General features: G+C 38.1%; 2 protein-coding genes across 2 annotated transcripts; one reads left to right on the top strand and one right to left on the bottom strand.

The window, feature by feature from the left end:
• Window positions 1–4,241: 4,241 nt before the first annotated feature.
• LOC147879727 (uncharacterized) lies at window positions 4,242–5,288 on the bottom strand. Its single transcript, XM_087371351.1, has 5 exons — window positions 5,219–5,288; window positions 5,043–5,132; window positions 4,858–4,932; window positions 4,665–4,724; window positions 4,242–4,578 (listed from the first exon to the last, which is right to left on the bottom strand). Exons 1-5 carry the CDS (start codon window positions 5,243–5,245, stop codon window positions 4,315–4,317), a joined length of 516 nt encoding a protein of 171 aa, XP_087227477.1. The 5' UTR covers window positions 5,246–5,288; the 3' UTR covers window positions 4,242–4,314.
• Window positions 5,289–10,695: 5,407 nt separating this feature from the next.
• LOC147879726 (cytochrome P450 90A4-like) lies at window positions 10,696–12,909 on the top strand. The gene is made up of 8 exons (XM_087371591.1): window positions 10,696–10,767; window positions 11,050–11,313; window positions 11,402–11,518; window positions 11,820–11,898; window positions 11,999–12,105; window positions 12,408–12,529; window positions 12,646–12,727; window positions 12,876–12,909. The coding sequence occupies exons 1-8, from the start codon at window positions 10,696–10,698 to the stop codon at window positions 12,894–12,896; spliced, it is 864 nt and encodes a 287-aa protein (XP_087227717.1). The 3' UTR covers window positions 12,897–12,909.
• The last annotated feature ends 10,751 nt before the right edge of the window (window positions 12,910–23,660 follow it).

Genomic DNA, 23,660 nt, shown 5'->3' with positions numbered 1-23,660 from the left:
GTTGTGCCTCATCAGATGTAGAGCTATCCTCCTCCTCATCACCTAAGATAGAGTCATCGCTCTCTGAGTCACTACCTTCCTTTTCCTCTTTCTCTTCTTCAACAGTATTTTCCTCTCCGAAGAAGGTTGTATAACTATAATATGTGTCAAAAAATTGGATTTGATGGGTGGTATTAATGACATTTAAATTTATACCTTTGTGTAGAAACTTCTCTATAGCAAAACCCATTTGGTACAATGCTATCATCCATCCACTATTCAATAAGCTTTTTGCCATCTCCACCATTAGGTCCGGATCCAACTGCTTGCTATAATCCACCATTGCTCCATCGAGTTTAGCCTTTTTTTCTTCAATGTAATGAAGCTCGAGAAGTTTTTTTGGAACTTCAATTAAGTTACTACCCTTGATAAGAAACACATTAAGAAAGAATGTAAGACTTCAATGGTAGTGCCTTCCAATATGCTCGCATGATGACATAACACTATACCTTTGTAACTAAATACCCAAATGCTGATGTCAAACTAGCATACAGAGCATCCCTTTAAGATTTTGTCATGAAAAAGACCAATGCTGATCTTTTCTTATCTGCTAAAAGACCATTTATATGATACAATGTACAAGGTCAACTATCCTTGATACTGTAAGGCCTTGCAACTCATCTAAGAAAAATACACATGGCTTCTCCCATGCATCAATTTTCATTGAATTTCCCATGAAACGATCTGTATCAATGCCATTTATGAATGAAAATTTTGTTACTGCCTATGATAACAGAATATCATAAGAGAAGCTAAAAGCAAAACCAACAGTTGCTGTACTTTGCACGGTGCTCTCCAATATCTTCTTCTTGATCTCTCTAAATATATTGTCTCTATCACCTTTGGCATTTTAGCTCTTAAATCCTTTGTTGGTGTGGCATGTGCATCCATTGAACTCAACCACTTTCTAGTCCATGTCTTATCAATCAGTTGAGCAAGGCCAAGTGTCTTCTTCTTATCCACACTAACTGCTTTACCGGCCAACTCCTCATTTGAACTGAGTAAAAACAATAATGCCGGTAGAGCAACTTCACTGTCAACCATTCGGACGACCACTTCATCTAAGTGACTATGCTCTCTTTTTCCAAAGAAGCACTCACCATTAAGGAGCTACTGGCATACATGTTTTGTTATTCCATCTGGAATGAGCCTTAATGGGCTTCACCAAACAATAGAGATCGGTTTTATTATTACTTTCTTCTAAGTTGTACTATGCTCAAGTGCCAATACATCCATCATTACATGCTTTCCAATCCTAAAACATGGGATCTCTTTCTTATTCATTGGGCCTTGAGGCCATGGCCCTATGATGGGACAAAAGGTGGCTATTTCTCAACCTTTTGGCTTGCTATAGGAATATTAATGATGCCAAATAGACTTCCATTCTAATTCCATTATTGTCCCATCCATATGCAAGAGCCCATAGTCAAACATGTAAGTTTAGGAAAAGGGATTGTTAGCAAACCATAGACAAGACACAAAGGTAGACGACATGAATCAAGAGAATGAGAGAAGAAAGAAAACTTGCTCCAAAGACTACCACTGCTTGACTCATGAGTCTTAATTCATAGATACAATGCTCATCAACAAGGAGAGAAAAATTGTTAATCCCAAGATTACAAAACCTTGTCAAGTGATCATAGATGAGAGAGAATGCATGATGGTTAGAATACTTACTCCAAGGGCTGTGAAACATAGACTCATGAGTCTAATTTCACACATTCTATAGAGGAAAGTAAAGTGGATGTCGTGATGAGATGTGGCAATCATTTTCAATGCTATGGTGACACAAGAAAAGCAAGAAAATGTTGGATTCTTTTTGTGAAAAGCTAAGAGTAATTTTCAAAATGTATGCCATAGTACTTTTTTGGGGAAAAAGAGCTATTAGATTGGGGGTTAAAAAGAGCTATTAGATAGGGGGGTTTTCATTTTTCTTCCTTGGGAGAAAAAGAGCTTCTATGTTGTGTTGCTTTACCTAGCAAGGGTGGTATCTAGGAGGTGGTTTCCATGGACCTCCCATTGGCAAGGATGATTTTGGAAGATTTATTTTTACATTGGCAAGGGCAGTTTTTGGGGTTGGCTTTGTAATTACCAATACAAGTTTTTTGAAAATTCGATGTGCTAAACCTTAATAGTTAAAGTGGAATATTCACAAGTGTTACCTTGGGTATTCTTATAAGGCATCCAATAAGTTGGGGTAAAAGATGCAACCTTACTCTAATTTCTTTGACTAAATTTTTATTGCTTCCTTTTTTATATATTGCAAATAATAATTGCTTAATATTGTCTTCTTCTTTGTGGACACAAATTTCTTAGTAGCATATAGGTCAATGAATGAAAGATGTATCATGTTGCACATAATTGTACTTTTAAAATTGTTATTTGTATGTGTTATCTAGTCATTGTCATGTCACTTGAATGAGTTGACCTCAAATTCATGATGGCTTAAATTGAGGCAGATATTTAGAGCTTGTAATATTTCTCTTGCCAACTCAGTTTTTAGTGGACGTTGCTATTTGTTAATCGTAATCTCATCCAAGCATTGTAGTTTCATTGTCCTATTGGGCCAGAGTGATTCAACTGGGGAAAAAGTTGGTTGGGATCTTCAAAATAGGGAAAACCAAGGTCTTACAAAGTTTGGTTGCATTTAGACTTATGATACCTACTTTCTAATGGATTGGTACCATTTTTATCTAGGCACTAAGGTTATTGGTATCTAGGGTGACAAGTGGCACTAAGCTTGGTAGGGACATAGAACATGGTAGGACCATCCTACCAAGTTCTTCCTAGATCATGGTAGAGCCGACGTAGAACATGTTGGGACCATCCTAGCCAAGTTTTCCCTAGTCTAAAACTATGCACATAAACTTTTTAAATTTTATATGGATGTTGCCTTTTTTAATGGGTTGAGGCATGGTTATAGTGGTACTAAAAGTAGTGTCTTTAACACTACTTTTACTACTACTTTTCAATTAAATGTTTTGGAGAAATTTAAGTGAATTTAGAAATACTAGTAGTACTTTTTAAGATTCTTATCCACAAAAGTACTTTACATTATTTAGAATTTATGAACCCTCAAATGAGTCATCTTTTTTCTTCTTAAAGTAAAAAAATGGTACTAGCTCTAACGGGTCATTGCTTTAACCCTACTCCTAATACTACTTGGGTACTAAACAATTTTAAAGCTTTGTTCATCATTCACATGTTTGGCTAGATTTACCCAATTAGAATTTTGATGCTCTTTGAGTGGACATTTCAACTACTATTTCAATACTTATTGCAATGATTTGGAAAAAATGGGATCGGAATATCAATTTTCCATTCCCATAATGCCAACATTCAAGATCACGATATTTCTCGATGACATTCACACAAGGAACTCTAAACCTTTGTCTATATAGTAAAAAAAAGGTATTTTGCTAGATACAAATGAACGTATCTAGCAAAATTCCGGAATAGTAAATTCTGAACATTTACTAGATTGTCTATATAGTAAGTAATTTATTATATAGCAAATGATTAACATTAATTTGATAGATATACTATATCTAGTAAATTTGTATATAGGAAAACCAAGGAGTATCTATGTAGATAAGATTTTACTATATAGCGAATCTATATTATAAGTTTACTAGTAAGACTAATTCTAGTAAATTTAGCAATATAGTAAAACCAAGCATTTTCCATATAGACAAGAATTTACTATATAGTTAAGTTTTTACTATATAGCAAATCTATATCCTAAGTTTACTAGTAAGACTAATTCTAGTAAATTTAGCAATATAGTAAAACCGAGCATTTTTCATATAGACTAGCAAATTTACTTTAGAATGTTACTATATAATAGATTCACTATAGTAACTCTATCTATGTAGTAAAAGCTGAGATTGATAAATTTTATATATTACAAAATCAATTTTTACTCACACAATTAAATTTCCATATACATCGTATTAAAAAATGTAAAGTGACATTTAGAATGAATTAAAGATAACTACATAATCAAGATGTAGAATGCAAACTCATCTTCAAAGAAAGAAAGAAACAACTAGTTACTAAGAAACTTTATAAAAATATTAAACAACATGAATACTTGCATACTAATTATTGGACATCAAGAAACAAAAATAGAGTTCATCCAATTGTTCAAAATGCACATGTATCATTCCGATACATGTACATCATTAAGACTGAATTATTCATCCAATTGTTCAAAATGCATCCAATTGTTCATCCAAAAATAGAGTTCATCCAATTGTTCTAAATGCACACATGTCATTCCGATACATGTACATCATCAAGACTCAAAATGTGGTCTTCATGCTTCTTTACAATAACTTTTTTTTCTAAAACTAGCCAATCCACTATAGCTTTCCTCATTGCAGGCAAGCTATGCTCAGTTTTGTGTCCATGGAAAGTAGGGTCTCTTTTGATAATGTTGTAGTTAGTCTTTAGAGACGCATACATTTCATTAATAGTATGTATCTCTAAAAACTTCAAGAGAATTGTCTCTTGATCCTCTTCACAAAATTCATCAACCTGAAAGAAGCAATAAAAATATATTATAATCCTTGTTTACTAATTTATAAAAAGAAGAATGCATCATATTTAAAAAAAGAGCTTACTTGAGAAGACATATCAACACAAAAATCGAGGTCCTTCTCGACATGGATGGCATTAAGCTCCTATGAAAGGAAAACAAGTAGTAAAGAGTAATCTTTTATATAACATAAAATGGAAACCAACTACCAAATATGTATGCATGATTTTACATGTAAGATATATGATTTAAAGTAGAAAAACTAAAATAATAAATACCTTCAGTCTTTGTTGCTTTTTAGCAGCTTTACTTGCCTTCATTTTTTGCATGTTTTTTTTCATCTTCTCACTCCACTTTAAAGAAGAATAAATATTAAGTTCTAGATTCCCATGTGAGACAAACGAAAAAAAAACGATGCATAAGAATTAACATTAAACCCGTTATAAAGAGGTATAATGTATACCTTTGGTGTGCGCTTGCTCTTTCTTGCAATTGACATATCCTCAGGATTTAGCGAAGTCTCATGAACGCAAGTTTGATTCAAATCCTCAACCTAAATCATTAAAAAATACTAATTAGATATCCATATTAAACTCAACTGATATAATATAAAATGGCAACGACAATCAATTTTCCAACCTGTTCTGTCTCTTGCAATAACTCCATGAAAGATTTAGATGCTGAAAAATGATGATCTTCAGTCGTTGCTAACTCTTGTGGCATTTCTGGGCAATAAACACCTTCTCCTACCTAACAAAGATTACATAATTCTTATAAACAAATTCACAAGAAAATAAGTATAAATTACAATGTATATGAAATATGTGATACAAACCTGAACCAACATTTCACTACCGTGTTCCAAGTCATATTGACATGGAGCATGATCCTCTATAGATGCAGCTACTATAAGTTGTTCTTCCTCCTATCATCATTATAATAAAATGCTCAAGAATTAACACATGTATAATGACTTAAACGTATAGAAGGGAAATACAAATTTGAAAATAAATCATCAAACTTACATATCCCTTCAAAACTTGTTCTTCTTTCTCAAATAATGCACCAATTGTTTCTTGCAATAATTATAATATAGTGAATTTATTTAAATATAAAAGAAGAACATAATAGACAATTTGCATTATGAAGAAAGATATTACCATAGAAGATCCCACTGAAGAGCCCGCAGAAGAGGTGATGCTTTTTCTTTTTTTGTACTTTCGGCTTGCTTGCATTGTTCGAACATAGTACATATAATCATCTTCTTGCTTCCAAAAGTATGTAGCTCCGGGAAACTTAAGTGGCAAAATTTGATCATAGTTATCTTGAATAAAATCCTTGATTTTTTGTTGTTCATCTTTATTGTGCCGTAAATCCATAATAATCTCATTATTTTTGACCCACAACTGCACTGTACGATGGTTTTTACAGTAAGTCACATTTTGGTTATCCCTGCAATGGCGTAGTAAAAAATCCCTTCCATAGAGCATGCCACACTCACGATCTGCCAACTTTGGGGGTCGAAAAATTTGATCATAAGTAGGAATCTCTAGCAAAGATACATCACCACTATTTGTTTGCATTGTGCATCGTTGAGGCATATTGGACATCTCTTTACTCATGGAGCTTACCACATGCAATCTTTTTGAAGAGCTAGTATTATTTCCCTTTAGCTGCTCTACTGTCTTTTGTAGTTGAGAGATAGTTTCCAATAAGAATTCCAAATTCGGTACATCGGGAGAAGACATAATAAACTCTAGCCTGAACAACAATTCAATAACACCATAAGGCTTAGCAAAAAAATTTAAAAAAATAGCTAGTATTTGTTTTTACAATAAGAATATTTCTTCTATTTAAGAAAAGAGCATTATAAGTAATAAACGAAAAAGAATAATTATTCTTACTTGTTCTCGCTTGCATGAAAATGCATCATGCATACCCAATGATATCATGGTATTATTATGATATCCAAACCATAGGTAAATAAGAAGTTTCACCATTAGATGACACTACTCTCCTCTTACTGATAACTGCCCATCCTGGTACTATTATGATGCAACAGTTCCAGTCCCTCCAAAAGCTCTCTTCATTATCAACCTTCCATGTGTTCTCATGCGTGTGATCTTGTTTCAGCCATGCTAGCATGATTTGCTTCCTTTCATAATCAACTGCTCTTATCACATGCACATAGAAATTTGGGCATTTGACCTTACTGATCGGACATACACTATCAGATGAACTTCATACTTTGCAAGATCATCGAAACCACTTGCCTTAAGACCCCTGTCAATTTTGGTACCCATTGGAAAAGTTCACATACCAATGTCCTTGGCCCATCCGTAATTTTCCTTCACATACGTACCATGCAAATGGAATTTGGACATTTGACCTTCTCCACCCGACATACAGTGTCGGATGCACTTCATACTTGGAAGGATCATGCAAACTACTTGCCTAAAGTCCCTTGTTAATTTTTGTACCAATCGGATAAGGTCACATATGAATGTCCTTGCTCAACGCATACTTTTCCTTCACGTGCGTACCATGCACATGGAAATTTGGGCATTTGACCTTACCGACAAAACATACGGTGTCGGATGCACTTCATACTTGACCATATTATGGAAACCACTTGCCTTAAGATGCCCGTCAAAGTTTGGCACCCATCGGACAAGTTCACATATCAATGTTGTAGGCCGATCCGTATTTTTCCTTCACGTACATACTATGCACATGGAATTTGGGGCATTTGACATTCCCGACTAGACATGTACGATGTCGGATGAACTTCATACTTGGCAAGATCATGGAAACCACTTGCCTTAAGACCCCAGTCATGTTTGGTACCCATTCGACAAGTTCACATACCAATGTCCTTGGCCGATCCACATTTTTCCTTCACGTACATACGATGCACATGGAAATTTGGGCATTTGACCTTCTCAACCGGACATACGGCATTGGATGCACTTCATACTTGTCAAGATCATGGAAACCACTTAACTTAAGACCCTTGTCAAGTTTGGTACAAATCAGACAAGTTCACATATCAATACCCTAGGCCGATCCATATTTTTCCTTCAGGTATGTACCATGCACATGGAATTTGGGGCATTTGACCTTCCCGACTAGACATATGGAGTTCACATACCAATGTCTTAGGCCGATCCGTATTTTTCCTTCACGTACGTACCATGCACATGGAAATTTGGGCATTTGACCTTCCCGACCAGACATACGATTTTGGATGAACTTCATACTTGTCAAGATCATGGACACCACTTGCCTTAAGACCCTTGTCAAGTTTGGTACCAATCGGACAAGTTCACATATCAATGTCGTAGGCCAATTCGTATTTCTCCTTCACGTGCATACCATGCACATGGAATTTGGGGCATTTGACCTTCTCGACCGGACATACGATGTCGGATGCACTTCATACTTGGTAAGATCATGGAACCCACTTGCCTTAAGACCCCTGTCAATTTTGGTAACCATCGGATAAGGTCACATATCAATGTCCTTGCTTTGATTGGATTCAATTTGATTAAATTGAGTGGATGTAGAGATTTGAATAGAATGAGTGGCTCCTCTTATTTGAAGGCATTTTGTTTTAGACTAATTTTTCGTAGTTTTCTTGAATTTACATCAAATTATATACTATGGAATCCAATGTTAATATGATTTGGTTCAATAATGTTTGCATCACCTAATGTGGTTACATATTCTTATGTATAATTTCACTTTTGTTTTGCCATAACAATATACCATATATCGTATCCTAATGCTATTATTTCATTTTAATTATGGTGGCAACTCGTGGCTAATGTGACACTAAGCATGCTAATGATGTGGCATCAATGGGGATGATGATGTCTCATGCTCTAGCCTCATGTGACAGCATGAGGTGGCAGTGATAAGTGAGGTGGCAAGGTGATGTGGCAGCATGAGGTGGTGGTGATGAGTTGGCAATGATGAGGTGGTGGTATGAGGTGGCACTTGAGTGATGATGTGGCACCTAGGGTGTCTCTGATGTGGCTTCATGAGGTGGCAGACGTGGTTGATGTGGCACCATGAGTGGGGGTGAGTGGGAGGTGGCACAGGGTGAGGTGGCAAGTCAAACATGGTCAAGATGGCTCACATGGCATGGTGATGAGGCAAAATTAATGAGTTGTTCAATCCACATGAGCAAGATGCCCATGCCCTAATGGCTACCACCACTAGGCTTGGTGATGCCACAAACCTACCCTTCCAAGCCTAATACCAAGCCTATGTAGCCTTGGTATTTGGCTAGGGTGCCACTTTTTTTCCAAAACATGGGGATTTCACCTAGGGAGGCCATAATTGATGCTTTCCTCACTCAAATTTGACCAAAATTTTGTCCTCTTATTCATCACGTGGAGGACTACAAAATATGTGATTTTTGGCATGTTTACTTATGTGCACAAATTACCAAGATTAATTCTTATTTTCTTTACTACTCCTCTAACAAGTAAAAGTAAAAGTAAACCTGACAGCTCACAAAATCTAACCGTTGGATTTGGGATTTGATGCTTGCGCCACATATCCTTATGTGTGTACTAACCCTCTACCAAATTGGATTTGACCAATTTTTTGACAATACTCAAAAAATACAGTGTGCACCAAAATGTGCCTTTTTTAGGTCTTTAAATTTTATAAATAATTAATAATAATTATATAATGCATTCAAATAATTACCAATAAATCAATTTAAGTTTACACTATGTGAGGAGAATACATATTAAGTTTCACTATCATCTGATGCATAATGAGTGAGATATTAAGAAATTAATATGATGGTGTTTGTTTGTGACAAAGTGTGACGGCCCCTATGAAACTGCGCCACAATAAAATTATCATTGTGAATCTCCAATTTTCGATCAGACCATACCATTGTGTGCAAAAAACCATGTGTGATGTATTGACTAAATCCCTAGGTTAGATTTCCAAATTTGTGTGCAAAAAGGCCTGTTGCCCCCCCCCCCCCCCCAAGTTTGGGCACTGAACCAAAAGTGGACACCCTTGGCTTGCAACCACCCTATTAAACACATTGCTTTACAAAATGATAGTTTTGACAAATGAAGCAACCATTTTAAAATATTATAGGATGTTCCATTAGCATTGAGGTAATTTCCATGATGCCAATAGCATGTTAAAAACCTCCAAGAATAAACCCCAAATTCCTAGATAGAGAGCTCTTGAACGCTTTTTGAAATTTCTTACATTGAATCCAAAATTTTTAGATTGAGAACAAAGACCATATAGATAATGTGATTCACAATATATTACAAGATTGATATAAAGCAAAAACATGAATTTAGTAGATATGAGTGGAACATTGGCTAATATACATGCGATTTCCAAGATTAAAAATTTTGGACTACATAGCAAAAGGATGTATTTGCTAAAGTCATAAAATTACTATATAGAAAAAAAATAATCTCCTAGATGCAAAAGATTGCAAAAGGACTACTATATAGCAAAAAGAAATTTTCTTAGACCCTCTTCCAAAAGAAAAATTACTATATAGTGAAAAACATAATTTTCTAGGTGCAAAAGTTTGAAACTTGACCACTATATAGCAAAAAGAAGAATTTCCTAGATCTAAAAACTTGGAAGGGGATTGTTATATAGGAAAACTTAGAATTTCCTAGATTCGCAACAATTACTATGTAGAAAAACCATGGATTTTGCTAGTTAGACAAACAAGTTTCTATATAGAAGCCTTATGGTACGTAGGAAAATGAATTAGCTAGTTAGAGAGCCAAATTTTGCTATTTCTAAGTAGCAAATCATGCAAACTTTACTAGTTATAGTGTGCTTTCCTATATAGTAATAGGTTTAGAGTTCCTTGTGTCAAGATCCAAAGGAAAAATTTCTCGACGACATTCAAGATCACGCTCTTCGCGTATTGAAACCATGGAAAGAAGAGGGCGTAATCTATGCGCAGGATGAGGTCACTAAGGTGAGGCCAGTGTCTAAATCGGACTATAACATGATCGATATACGTTTCTCCCGAGAGCGTGAACGGCCGTGTTAGTTATACAACTAAATATAACGAGGAATGTGCAACAGAGGCACTGCCACTAACTGCCATGTTACCTATCATGCAGTTTCTTTCCAATGTCGCAGCTACGAAGTTATTTGGTATCAACGTAGAAGATCCCGTGATCAAAGACTTGCGGAAAAACTACGGTGAGATTTCTCGAGGATTGGGGAGCTTACCCTTCGATCTGCCAGCGTGAAACTTTAGGATCGCACTTAAGGTGAGCTGAGTATCGAGCTGAAACTCCCCAAATCATGGAACATCACCACCCCGAAATTAAAAAAACTCCCCAAACCAATATGGAGCATCACTCCCCCCCTCCCCCCGCCCTCTCTCTCTCTCTCCCGTCAGTATGCTGATTATGTGTCTTGGGTTATACTGAATACTGGAACATGCCATGCAGGCACGAGCAAATATTCTCAAAGTACTGAGAAATCTCTTGGAGCAGAGGAGAAATGAGGACCGCCCTCAGCTCGACGGGAATGACCTTTTCGATTCTCTATTGCGAGAAAATGCCGATAAGGTGAAAGGACCATGTTGTCCCGAGGAGCAAATACTGGACACCGCGTTATCCATGTTATTTGCTGGCTTCGAAAGTACTTCATCGCTCTTGACTATGGCGATCAAGTTCCTTACAGAAAATCCAAAGGCATTGCGAGAACTACAGGTATAGGCCTATTCTAAACTAAATATACAAGGAGTGGCTGACTTTCACTAAGATGGTTATGCGTTTGTTTGGGGAGGGATTTGAGTAGGGGAAAGAAATTTACAAACTGCAATTTCTGGATGACAAAAGAATTCGCTTGACCAGGATTAAGGATAACAGGAAGCTAAGTTGGGATGACTACCAAGAAATGCGTTTCACCCAAAATGTATGTAAACAATGTGATTTTGTATGTTATAGCATTGTTTCCATAGTCTTAGGAATGTTAGGATTTGAGCTACAAGAGAGATTTTACATAGGGCTACCTCTAACTCGATGGTGTGGTCTATAGTGGCTTTTGAAAACATAACTACATGCATATAATACATGTGATTTTGTTATCATAGCATTGTCTCCATTCAATTTGTGTAAGGAATGTTTATACAAGAGAGGTTCTACATGCTAGCTCTAATTTAACATTGTGTGATCTATAATGCATCTAGTTAACCTCCCTACTCTTGAAAATGTAGGTGATAAATGAGAGTTTACGGCTCACAAATGTAGCACCCTACATTCCACGAAAAGCCCTTCGAGACATACATTTCAAAGGTAAGGCACATTCTCTCTTTTCTATTTGAGAATCTTAATATGGAAGATGCATCAAAATTAAATCTCAAGCTCACCATGCATATTCCTCTGTTGCTTGCAGATTTTTTCATTCCTAAAGGTTGGGCTGTGTTCATTGCTCTCAATGCATCTCATTTTGATTCTAAGATGTTTTGGAATCCCCTTGAGTTCAACCCTTGGCGATGGCAGGTACTAGTGTGCATGAACATGCACACACACACACACACACACACACACACACACACACACACACACACACACATGCACATACACAAACGCACGCACACACACAGGCATGCATGCACGCACGCACGCACATGCACACGCACAACACCTCATGCACACACACACACATACACATGCACGCACGCACACAAAGTAAGTAAGATATATGTATTACATGAGTCGTAAATTATTTAAAATTTATCTTTGTATTTTTTGTAAACTTGGCATAACTCAAGCTAAGAATAATGTATTACATTGACTTTTAGGAACCTTCTTTGAATACCAATCTTTTCACACCTTTTGGTGGGGGCATAAGGTATTGTGTTGGATCGCACCTAGCAAGGTTGGAAGTTAGTGTGTTTCTCCACTATCTTGTAACATTGTACAGGTTTGTCTCTCACCTTTTAGATCATGTTGCTACATTATTTCTTCTCCCACCTCATAAGATTTTCAAGCTAGACAAATTGCTAATATGTTTAGAAAGTACTTTATATGTTCTTTCAGTTGGGAGACCACATCATCAGATGATAGCTTTAGTATCCCTACACCACGGATGGTTAAGGGTCTACCCATGCGAGTTCGAATGGTGTAATATTTCTACAAGGTCTTCTAGGTTTCAAGCATACAATCGAATAATTTATTATGAAATTAAACGGTTTTAGTTTATATCATGACCCTCTTGATTTGGATCCTTGTAATCTCTACTTCCAATAACTAATGCTATTTTTCCTCAGGTGGAAGGCCATGATTTTTGAACACTACAATCCACTCGAGGGGGTCACTATGTATGAACCCTCTATATCACGTGCGTTCGAGGCCTATTTGTAAAATCCCTTATCTGTAAATTTTTCCTTAATAAAATGTACCCTTTTTCTATACAAATCTGTAAATTTTTTTACATTTCATTTTAAGTGCTCCCTTATGTATATTAATTTTTGAGAAATTTAGGAATTAAAAATATCCTTCTATTGAACTCACATGATAGGGTTACATATGATGAGTGACCCCCCCAAGACAATCCATCAAGGATAGTCAAAGGCCTACCCATTTGAGATCCTTATGTGAGATATTTTTTTGGATTCTTTTATGAGCAATAAGCAACTAAAAGTAGAGAAAATTTTAGCAAAATATACTTTTAAAAGGCAAATGAAAGAAGGTAAGGTATTTGGCAAGGCACATTCTATGCTTCTCCTGAGAATGTGTGAATAACCAAAAAGTTGTCCACTTTATACTCTTGTACAAATTATGGTTGTTAAATACAAATGCAATCATGCGAATTTGAGTGCCAAGATGTGATCTAGTTGAATGTTTTTATTGGTTTTTCAATTGATCAAGTCAAACTAGAAGCATTGTCAATAATGTAGGAATGCTAAATAAAAACATTTTGTGAAAGTATGCATTAATGTAGTGCATAATTTAATTGAAATTTAAGTTAAGCCTGTGTCAATTGCACTCCAATATAATAATGTGAAACTAGAATTTAGAGCACTACTAAGCATATACATGACTAAATATATACCTTATACCTTGGTAAATCATTTTATTTTCAATTTATCAAGATTTTAGAAAAATATTGAGCATATGCATAGCTACAAATGTATAAATACATAAATAATATTATTTCCTTGCATATATACATGTATGCACACCTCATGCACACATGTGCACATGTGTTATTCATGTGGGCATGCATGCACATGTGTGTGCATGTGAGCATGCATGTGTGTGTGTGTATGTGCATGCATGTTTGTGTGCCTATATAGTGCATGTGTGTGTACATGCCTCTTTGCTACCCCATTGCTTACCTCTTTCACTACTGCACACGGGCCTTGTTCCGATGATTGCACACGGGTCTTGTTCCGATGATTAAGCACTGATGTTTAGCGCACGCGGTGCGCTAATCATCAGTACATATGGCAAGATTAAAAAGGTCGATATATACCAACCTTTGACAGACTTGTTAATGGTTGGTGTATATCGACTCATAAGGTCGGTATATACCGAATCTGAGATGCTTTCCTATATCGACCTTTAACGGAGAGTGTTTTTCCCTATACCAACCTTTAACTGAGAGTGTTTCGCAATGACAAAAAAATTTTCTTTTCATACCTGTTTGATCCTTTGAAAGAACCATGAATCTCTCAATCACACCTAATAGAACCTTCTACCACGTAAGTTGGTCACACTAACCACCATGTGGTGAGACACAAACTCACACAGAGCTTGTACCCCTCGGTGCACCCCATTACATCAATTTGTCCTTCATACCCCCCCACAAATTGATGACCTCATCCCTCAGCAGTAGTACATGGGATGCTCCATGGCTTGCCCACCTTCATGTGGCAACACACATGGCCCCAACCTATGACTCCACTCCTAGGATTCTTGGTTTACAACTGGAGGATCGGACAATGACTATGTATGGAAATCCCCATGGGTCCAACAAGGTAAAACCTCAAACAAAGGACTAACAATCATTTAAGGATGGACTATCCATGGCAGAGAACCATTATTGACCACACACACAAATAACTTAGAAAAAATATGGGTCATCACCCTTGTCAAGATTGACTTGGGTGGTGATAGCAGTGAGAGCTTTAACATCCTTTCGTTCTTCTTCTTCTTCTTACTCTACTTCTTCCACAAGGTTTGCTGAACACTTCTTCTTTGCATAGCACTCTTTCTCAAAATGTCTAGGTTTTCCACAAAAGTTACACTTCATCTTTTGCTGGTGGATCCCTTGAAGTTGCTTTTGGCCAAATATGCCCCATATTCTTTGTAGTCATTCCTCTGTTTGATTTTCCTTTCCTCTTCCAAGAGGGATGCCTCAATTTCTACCAAACTAATCTTTGGTATATTGGTGAGAGTAGGGACAATAGTGCCATATTCCTAAGTTAGGCTTTTGAGTAAGATAGCAATTACAATTTCATCATCAAGATTAAACTTGATGCTAGCTAACTGAGTCGGTATGCTCTTCATGGAGTTTAAATCTGAAGAGATGGATTCTCCTCTACCCAATTTCAGATAAAGAATTTGATGAGCAAGCTAAACTTGGACCACTTCCCCTGTGCTCCAGAGACAAGCTCAAGATGACGCCATGTAGCATGGGCAATCTCACAACCATCAATGTGGTGGATAAAAGAATCACTCAATCCAAAAGCAATTATGGCTAGTGCCTTTTCATGCTTAGGGAGCCATAAAGCTTCTCCTTCCCTAGTGGTTGGTTTCTTTTCTTTACCATTAGCCACATTCCAGATCCCGTTTTTCATGAGAATAAATTTCAGTTTGGTTTGCCAAGTATGAAAACCTTTACCCTCAAATTTTTCAATCTTGGTTTTAGTGGCCATTTGGGAAGGTCTTACCAATTTAATGGCAGTGTCTGATCCATTTACAAAAAATTAGTCTTTTTGAACAAAGAAATCACCTTCACCATATAAATGCAAATTGCTAGATAAAAACTCAAAAAAACCTAGTTGTTTGGCATATGCATAACTAGTCGGCTTCTCCCAAATCCTCTTAATTGGGGACTTCTTCACCTTGTACTTCAGCCTTCGAGTAGTCTTCACCTTGTTTGATTTCTTTGCTGGGCTTTCACTTGTGCTACCACAAGAACTTGGCATATAAACATCATACCTTACGTTTGTTTCATATATGCATTCATAAATCCAATTTTATAAATTAAAGTTTTTCTTAGAACATGTGAAACAAACACTGGGGTGAGAAAAAGAGGTAAGGAAGAAGGTGGTATAGGAACCAATCCATGGAGAACTTGGTGAAGTTATTCTCAGTTTGGGAAACCACTCCTATAGGGGGCGATGTAATCCTTTGCATCATCGCTAGTCAGTCATCTGTCCATGCATGATAAAGTTGTTCCTAGTTGGGAAACTACACCGATAATGGGATGTCCCACCTGGTAATCCATAGCTACTGCTCCTCTCATGCATCAGACCATAGAATGTGATTTATTGTGCTTGACCTGAAAACTATCCTTAGCTTCCATCATATAATGTATCCATACATGCAATTACTACTGATACTTCTCAGGCCTCAGAAGACCATTGCCCTGTGTAAAGGCCATGCATATACATGTCACAACCTAGAGACCCATTGGACCATTCCAAACTATGGCCAGAAAAACGTAATAAAGTACGATAGAGTAAGGTTCTAGCCGAGCTCAAGAAGAATTACCACAAATCATAATGTCACGAACGTTAAAATTTTATTTCGTCACTTTGTTTTATTTTTCTTCCCTTCCCTTACTCTTGTCCTAACAATATGTGGCTCTAAAGGAGAGAAGTCCCTTTGGTGTGCGAGGTCCCAAAATTTAAGTCATGGCATGGCCCAATGCTCATACCAGGAGGCAAAAACCCCCTTGAGCCTATGTCGTAATTATTCACGACTACTCAGGGGATGCTATTTATATTAATATTTGCGCCTATGCATTGGTCTCGCCGGGATGAATTCAGATCATCAGCTGGGGTTGCAAATACTAATGGCCCTTGAAATCCAATTTCTATAGAAAGCTACGATGCATGAAGTTGATATTCGACAAGCAATTGAGATAGGAAAGTCGAAAAGGGTGAAGAATTATGAGCTGAAGGATCGAAATCCGATGAAGAGCTGGAGATGGACAAGGAAAGGAGAAAGGAAGGAGGGGATACCTGCACTACTGCATGAAGTGGGGGGTTCCTTTTGGAGGTCCTTCAACTCCTTGAGGATGCGCTTGGAGGCCATGGAGGGTAGGGGAGGGGAGGCAATGAAGAAAAGGCAGTGAAATGCTAGCTTTTGGCAAGGGTTTGGAGCTCACAACAATCAGTCTTGCATGCTTTATGAAAGAGGGTTGCTCTTTGAGACATGTTATGACAATGTCTTATTTTGGCCACTTGGCAACGCCTCTTAGCAAATGATATGCCTAAGGTTGGGAGACTGCCCACACCATTGAACAAGAAGGCGTGAGGTCCCTCTGCATCCTGTGTGTCAGCTGACGGGTGAATCCTCCCAACTAACCCTCCCAGCCTAATGAATGAATCCTCCTAGTTTACGATGGCTGATGGATGAATTCTCTGAAACCTACTTTGCAAGTCTCCAACATGAGAGAATTAGCATGGAGAGGCGGAAGAATTAGTTATTAATTGCTAGGATCCCAAATCTAGTAGTCGAATACTGGGCTGGAATCTTGGAAATCCATGGAGCTAAGCTAGTGGTGCAACGCCAGGCTAGACGGCTCACAGGGTAGTATGAAGATGTAGGACCATGAAAATGCCAAGCCAATAGCCCTCTCCAGCACTACTGGCCAATGAGGGAAAGCGTTTTTAATTGGTTGGTTCAGCAACATCAAATGGCCCCCTTGTTGTCTAAGTGGAGCTCCCGGCTAGCTTTGGGAAGCAACAATTGACTGTCAAGTAGGCGGTCGATTTTGATACCTCGCCTATCCTAAGTCATCGATGATGATCACCCTGGCTAGTTTACTACAACCCCAATGCAAAGAGAAAAACAACATAACGTTGTGCACGAAGGATGTCTTTTGGCCTCTGACAATGATAGGTGTCGGATGTCCCAATCCAGCAGTGGAATGCTCGACTACTTTCATTGAGTTCGACTCTTAGCTTTTTCTGCTAACCCATCCCTTGCCTGCTAGTGGGACTAGGTGAGTGCCACTAGTAGGCACGGGGAAGCCCTCTCACTATTCATATACTCTAAGAGTTAACTCCCCTAATCACACTTCACAATTGACTCTTGATTCATTGGGTCTTATGTGAAACATAATGGTGCTCCATACCATTGGTGATTACAACCCCACTCAATAGGATTGCCTAAGCACATCCAAGTACAATGTCCTTATTGCTCATGGCTTGAGGTTGAATTAGAAGATGAGATTGGCCTCCTACAGTGCATTTTCCACCTTATGGATGATGAAAGAGGTAATGTTTTAAACAACTTTCATGAAATTATCATTAAGGAAAAGGTTGTAGTTTAAACAAGTTTCAAAATTTTATCATCAACGAAAAGTTTATATTTTGGTATAATAAGAAGGGTAAATGTAGTTTGAGTTAGTAGGGTCAACTACTCACTTTATGTCTAAGTCCCAACAAGTTGCTAAAATTCCATTCTAAATATTGTCATATAAACAAACATATTCAATGAACATTAAATATATATCGATGATTACACTAGCTTTTATGTTACATGTTACAGTAAGTTAAATGATAATAATGAATCTTGTAACATCCACATATAAAGCCTCGGTTCTAGGGATCGTTATATAAACCAATTTCTTTCCTTATGTAGACCTCCTATTTTTTTGTGTCCTATACCATTTAATATTCTTCCTACCTTTTTGGTGCAACTTTATGATAAAATACAATCGACTTTCTAATTCAATAAGATTCAAGTGTTTTTACTATTACTTTGTAAGCAGGACCTTGCTTAGCTCTTTAACGGCTCCTACTAATTACTAGGCCCTAAACACACTCCCACCATCAACCCTCTTGTTATCATGCATTTTTTGCAGCATGGGTTAAACTCATTGACTTTGGACATGAATGCACTTTAGCATGAATCCATTCATAATTTAATTAGGATTTACACTCAACCAAAGCTACTATTGCTATTGCATGTATGCTCACTCTTTTGTCCTAACAACAACAAGTTTCCCATTGCTTAAAACCACATGTGTGCTCATTGGTTTGAAGCTCCATCTCATGCATGCATACATTAACGTTAACTTTGTTTGTGCATCAATTTGAGGAGCAATTCAAGGAACAAACTACCACATAGCAAAAAGCATGTGTTTGAGTAGCAAACTATTCCCTTTAGTGAACATCAAGGAAAGAAAATACCTCATAATGAAAGGAAGCCCACAATCTTTAGGGATCAATGTTCGATTCACCTTTTGTTTTAATGTGCATGCTCTCCTGGTATCCATGCTCCTATGCACTATCAACATGTACTAGCATGTCTCTACCCCAATATCTTTGCACCCCTCCTTAGACTTGTACCCTCCAATCCTTCTCCACCCCTCCTTTTTCTCTTATGTATCCTCTCCCATCCTTCACCGTCTTCTTACTCTTTCCTCCTTTCCCTATCCTCTATTTCTCAGATCTATTCTTTACATCCACTCTTATGCCCATTCCACCTTCACAATCCTTCTTTTGGAATGTAGAGGATTTAGAATGCACATAGTAGCTCACAAACTCGAAGACAAGCTTTCACATCTAATAAAAATCAATACCACCAAAACTAACAATATAATGATGTCGACTATATTGTTAATACCAAAAACTCTCTAGGACAATAGAGATACAATTTGATGACACGTCTACTTAGCCTGACCAAGCTTGTTACAACTCACAAATTATCAAATGCTGTAGTTAATCTAAGTGACCATAAACCTCGACACACAATCAAGCAAACGACCATAAAGGTCACATAGGACGAGACACCCTACACTAACGATAAAGACTGCACAAGCCAAGATACACTGCTCTATGAAGTGAGCACAAAGTTCTAATGAATGGCAACACACACCTTGGCTATGAGAGCACTCCCTCAGTCTAGATGCGAGCATAGTCAACGCCATTCACTACTTAAACAACCGCCATGCTAATCAACAACCTTTGCTAGCATCTGGGAACTAATAGAGCTCATCCACTTGCTTCATGGCATCTCCATACTGGTACCAAAAGTCATCACCTTCTGACTCTAATGGAGCTCACAACTCGTTAGAGAGAAGATAGTGGCTAGAACCCTTAAAACTACCACCACGTCGAAGTATGCATAAACAAATGCCTAGTGGCTGACCACTACCACCTTGGATGACCCTATGAAGTTTACCATACCAAGATGTACTAATGCTTACAAAAACCACTACTGTCAACCCAAAAACTATAGGCCAAAAAAGTTGTAATGCTCTGAGTTAAAAAGCATAATCATCATCAAGGTAACTGTCATCTTCCAAGTCGGTTATAGGAGTACCACCTTCATGTACTAACCCGAATACCTCATCTTTACCATTGTCTTCGAGTAGGAAAGCCTTTGAGCTACTGCCATGCTTGTCATCATATGCCTTCTTGTAACAATGCTTCTCCTCATGACCTTTTTGCCCATAATATTTGCAAGTCACCATCAGCTTCTTTCCATTGTCCTTAGTGCTCTTTTTCCCCTTAGCTACAAATGCTTGCTAACCATTGCTAACTGAATGCATCTCTACTCTTCTTTCTTCACTCAACAAGATTGAAACCACCTCTTGGAAGGTAAGTGCATGTGAAGTAAAGCGTAGAATAGTGACTAATTCAGCATATCAGGGATTGAGATTAGTAAGTAGAATTGCCTTAGTATCATCATCATCAACCTGAACTAAGAGATCCTACAACAGCCAATGCATAATAGATTGCATTTTGTTGAGATGCATTGCTAGTGACTCTCCATTGCCCATTTGTAGACTGAATAATTCTAATGATTTTTGAATTCTTGACTCGTGATCCAAAAAGTGTCTCCAACATGGTCCAGTTTTGGTGTGTAGCCTTCATAACATCCACAAGGTGAAAATACTATAATCCAAGAGCTCTTCCCATCAGACCAAGAGCCTTTTCATTCTTAGCATCCCATGCTTGCATCTTCTCAAGATCTTGATTGTTGGATGGCTTATTTTTAGAGCTAGATTCGACTCCCCATAAGCCTTTCTTTATTAATAAACGTTGCACAAATAGTTGCCAGGATGGGAAGTTTTGGCCATTGAACTTCACAAGTAGTGTGTCATGGATCCCTTTGGATGCTTTCATCGAGACGAGTCCATTGTTTATCTTCATTGGAGAAGCAACTACTCACACAAGCTTGTGAGAATGTCAAGTGCAAAGATTTTGCACCCATATTTACTTCGAGGTCTGTTGAGAGAGCTGGGAACTCTAATAATGTCAAATCTAGGACACCTTTGAATTATTCTCTTCACGTGCTGATGTGGGGTTCTCAAGTGTATGAGACTTCTAAACCTCCCGTCTAGACATCTCAATGAGCCCTCACAATATTCTCGCTCCCTATTAGCCGGCGTGCTCTGATACCAATTATTGGAATTTAGAGGATTTATAATGCAAGTAGTAGCTCACAAAACCAAAGACAATCTTTCACATGTGATATAAAAATCAAGAACAAAACTAACAAAAAAAAAGATGTTGACTATATCATGAATACCAATTTTCCCCTCTTTTTCCTCTCTTTCCCCTCCCCCTCCCTTTCCTCTTTTCCTCCCATGCTATTCCCTTTTTTCCCTCTATCCCCTCCTTCATTCAACCCCTTGTTGAGAAACCATCTCAACATCATGTGTTAGGTATGTGCATAGCACTAACCCAATAGAGTGCTATAAAGGAAAGGGTTAGATGCCCTAACCCTAACCCTAAAAGGTTTTGTATTCACATAATGTAAAAAAGATGAACATAATGCAAAACAAGCTCGCTAGTCAACTACAAGCTTCCATCAATAGACTGAGAAGGGAGGATGCAACTTGAACAAATGAGAGTAGAGCTTTGAGGGATTTTGCTGCGTAATGAAAGATATACTACTAGAGAAGACCCAGTAGCAAGCTTGGGCAAAATGGCTCGTCACATCACCCGAGGCAGCAACACATTCATCAAGTGAGAAAATAGTGTTTTCTCCTAAACTGACTGAGTTTTTGCATTTTCTCCTTGCTCAATGGACCATATCAGCTCATATTTGAACTATGGATTGCTCTTGGTGTCGCCCAGCCTCCTCTGAGAGGAATTACAAAATCTTGACTCCAACAGGTTGCATTGCTCAAAATGGCACGGATTGTAGATAGTGTTGGCACATGCAGAGGAAGTGACTATTCCCTAAATCCTCCTAACCAAGGATTTGCACCAACATGGAGATTCTTTACCTCAAAGGGCATTGACAATGGCTTAGAAAATGAGGAGAACAAGCCTAAGGAAAAAATGTGGGAAGAGAGGGAAGAAATCCTTCATTTTGGAAGAAGAAGATGACATGGCACTCAAAGAGGGCTTAAGGAGGGTGGACGTGGCTCTGATACCACATGATGGAGCAGCATGAAGGATTCAAAAAATGGAACAAATAGAGTAGTTTATTCAAGAGAGGAGAGGCCCTTATAAGGGCAATTGATACAATGCATGTGCCCCAAAGGAGAGCATCTCTAGATCCACAAATCACTCCCAGTATCTCTCAATCAAGCCCATGAATCTCTCAATCACACCTAATAGAATCTTCTACCACCTAACTTGGTCACACTTGAGAGTGCTCTCAACGGAAGCAGAACAGAAGAGGGAGAGAGAGAAACAGAGAGCCACACAAGGTTTTGGTGGGTGCAGAACACCCCGATCTTCTTTTTCATTTATATATGTGTTTGAGTATTGTACATAACCGTGGTAAAGGCACAATGACCTTTAACCCCCACAACCTCCCACTTAAAGGACAATGTGCCTCTAAGGGAGAACAACCAGTGAGCACACTATCCAATGCCCATCAATACACAACAATACTCAAACCGCTGACTAGGTAGACTCTTCGTAAGCATATTTGTAGGGTTATCATCTGTATGAACCTTGACAAGCTCTATGCGCTTGTCCTCAAGTACCTCCCTGATGAAATGGTACCTGACCTCAATGTGTTTGGTCTTTGCATGAAAGTCCAGATTCCGTGCTAGGTGAATAGCACTCATGGAATCACTATGCAATGTCGGTACACCTGTATGAATCCCCAAATCTCCCACTAGCCGATCAAGCCATATAGCCTCCTTGCAACCCTCTGTGGCTGCAACATACTCAGCCTTTGTGGTAGACAAAGCAACACACTTCTCTGCACGAGACATCCACGACATTGCACCACCTGCAAAGGTGAACACATAACTAGAAGTGGATGTCCTACTATCCACTTGCCCTACATAGTCTGAATCTATGTACCCAAGTACACACATGTCTCCTCTACCAAAGCAGATGCACATCTCCTTGGTACCCTTCATGTACCTCATGATGCACTTAACTGTCTCCCAATGCCTCTTTCCTGGATTAGCCATATACCAACAAACAACTCCCATTGCAAATGCAATGTCTGGTGTAGTAGCTATCATAGCATACATAAGACTCCCAACCACTGACGCATAAGGAACATTGGCCATCATGGCCCTCTCCTCATCTGATTTGGGACTATCTGTATGACTCAGTTTCACATATGGAGGCAATGGAGTACTCACTGCCTTCCCCCCCTCCATATTGAAACGCTGCAATACTTTTGTAACATACTCCTTCTGTGAAAGCCAAAGGAGTTTCCTACTCTGATCACGTGTGATGCACATACCAAGAATATGACCTGTAAGTCCCAAATCCTTCATATCAAAGGCCTCATGCAACTTGGCATTTAATGCATCTAGCTCATAAGTATTCTTGCTATCCAATAGCATATCATCCACATATAGTGCTAGGAGTATCAGGCTATTATCCTTAGCCCTTTTAGTGTAGAGGCAGTGATCAATTTCACTCCTAAAACACTAGGACCAA

Source organism: Dipteris shenzhenensis, chromosome 33, assembly GCF_047967505.1.
Source record: "Dipteris shenzhenensis isolate YYH24624 ecotype China chromosome 33, Dip_SZ_1.0, whole genome shotgun sequence".
NCBI classification, from domain to species: Eukaryota; Viridiplantae; Streptophyta; class Polypodiopsida; order Gleicheniales; family Dipteridaceae; genus Dipteris; species Dipteris shenzhenensis.
The sequence above is the reverse complement of the archived record's forward strand: the minus strand, read 5'-3'. Positions and strand labels throughout refer to the sequence as shown.

Excerpts from the sequence above, each read along its gene's own strand:
- LOC147879727 (XM_087371351.1), bottom strand. The coding sequence starts at position 5,245 with ATGGAGTTATTGCAAGAGACAGAACAG. Across the intron at positions 5,133-5,218 it reads TATTGCAAGAGACAGAACAG|GTTGAGGATTTGAATCAAAC; the intron begins GTTGGAAAATTG and ends TTAATGATTTAG. Across the intron at positions 4,579-4,664 it reads GTGTTGATATGTCTTCTCAA|GTTGATGAATTTTGTGAAGA; the intron begins GTAAGCTCTTTT and ends TGCTTCTTTCAG.
- LOC147879726 (XM_087371591.1), top strand. The coding sequence starts at position 10,696 with ATGTTACCTATCATGCAGTTTCTTTCCAATGTCGCAGCTACGAAGTTA. Across the intron at positions 11,519-11,819 it reads AAATGCGTTTCACCCAAAAT|GTGATAAATGAGAGTTTACG; the intron begins GTATGTAAACAA and ends TTGAAAATGTAG. Across the intron at positions 12,728-12,875 it reads TACCCATGCGAGTTCGAATG|GTGGAAGGCCATGATTTTTG; the intron begins GTGTAATATTTC and ends ATTTTTCCTCAG.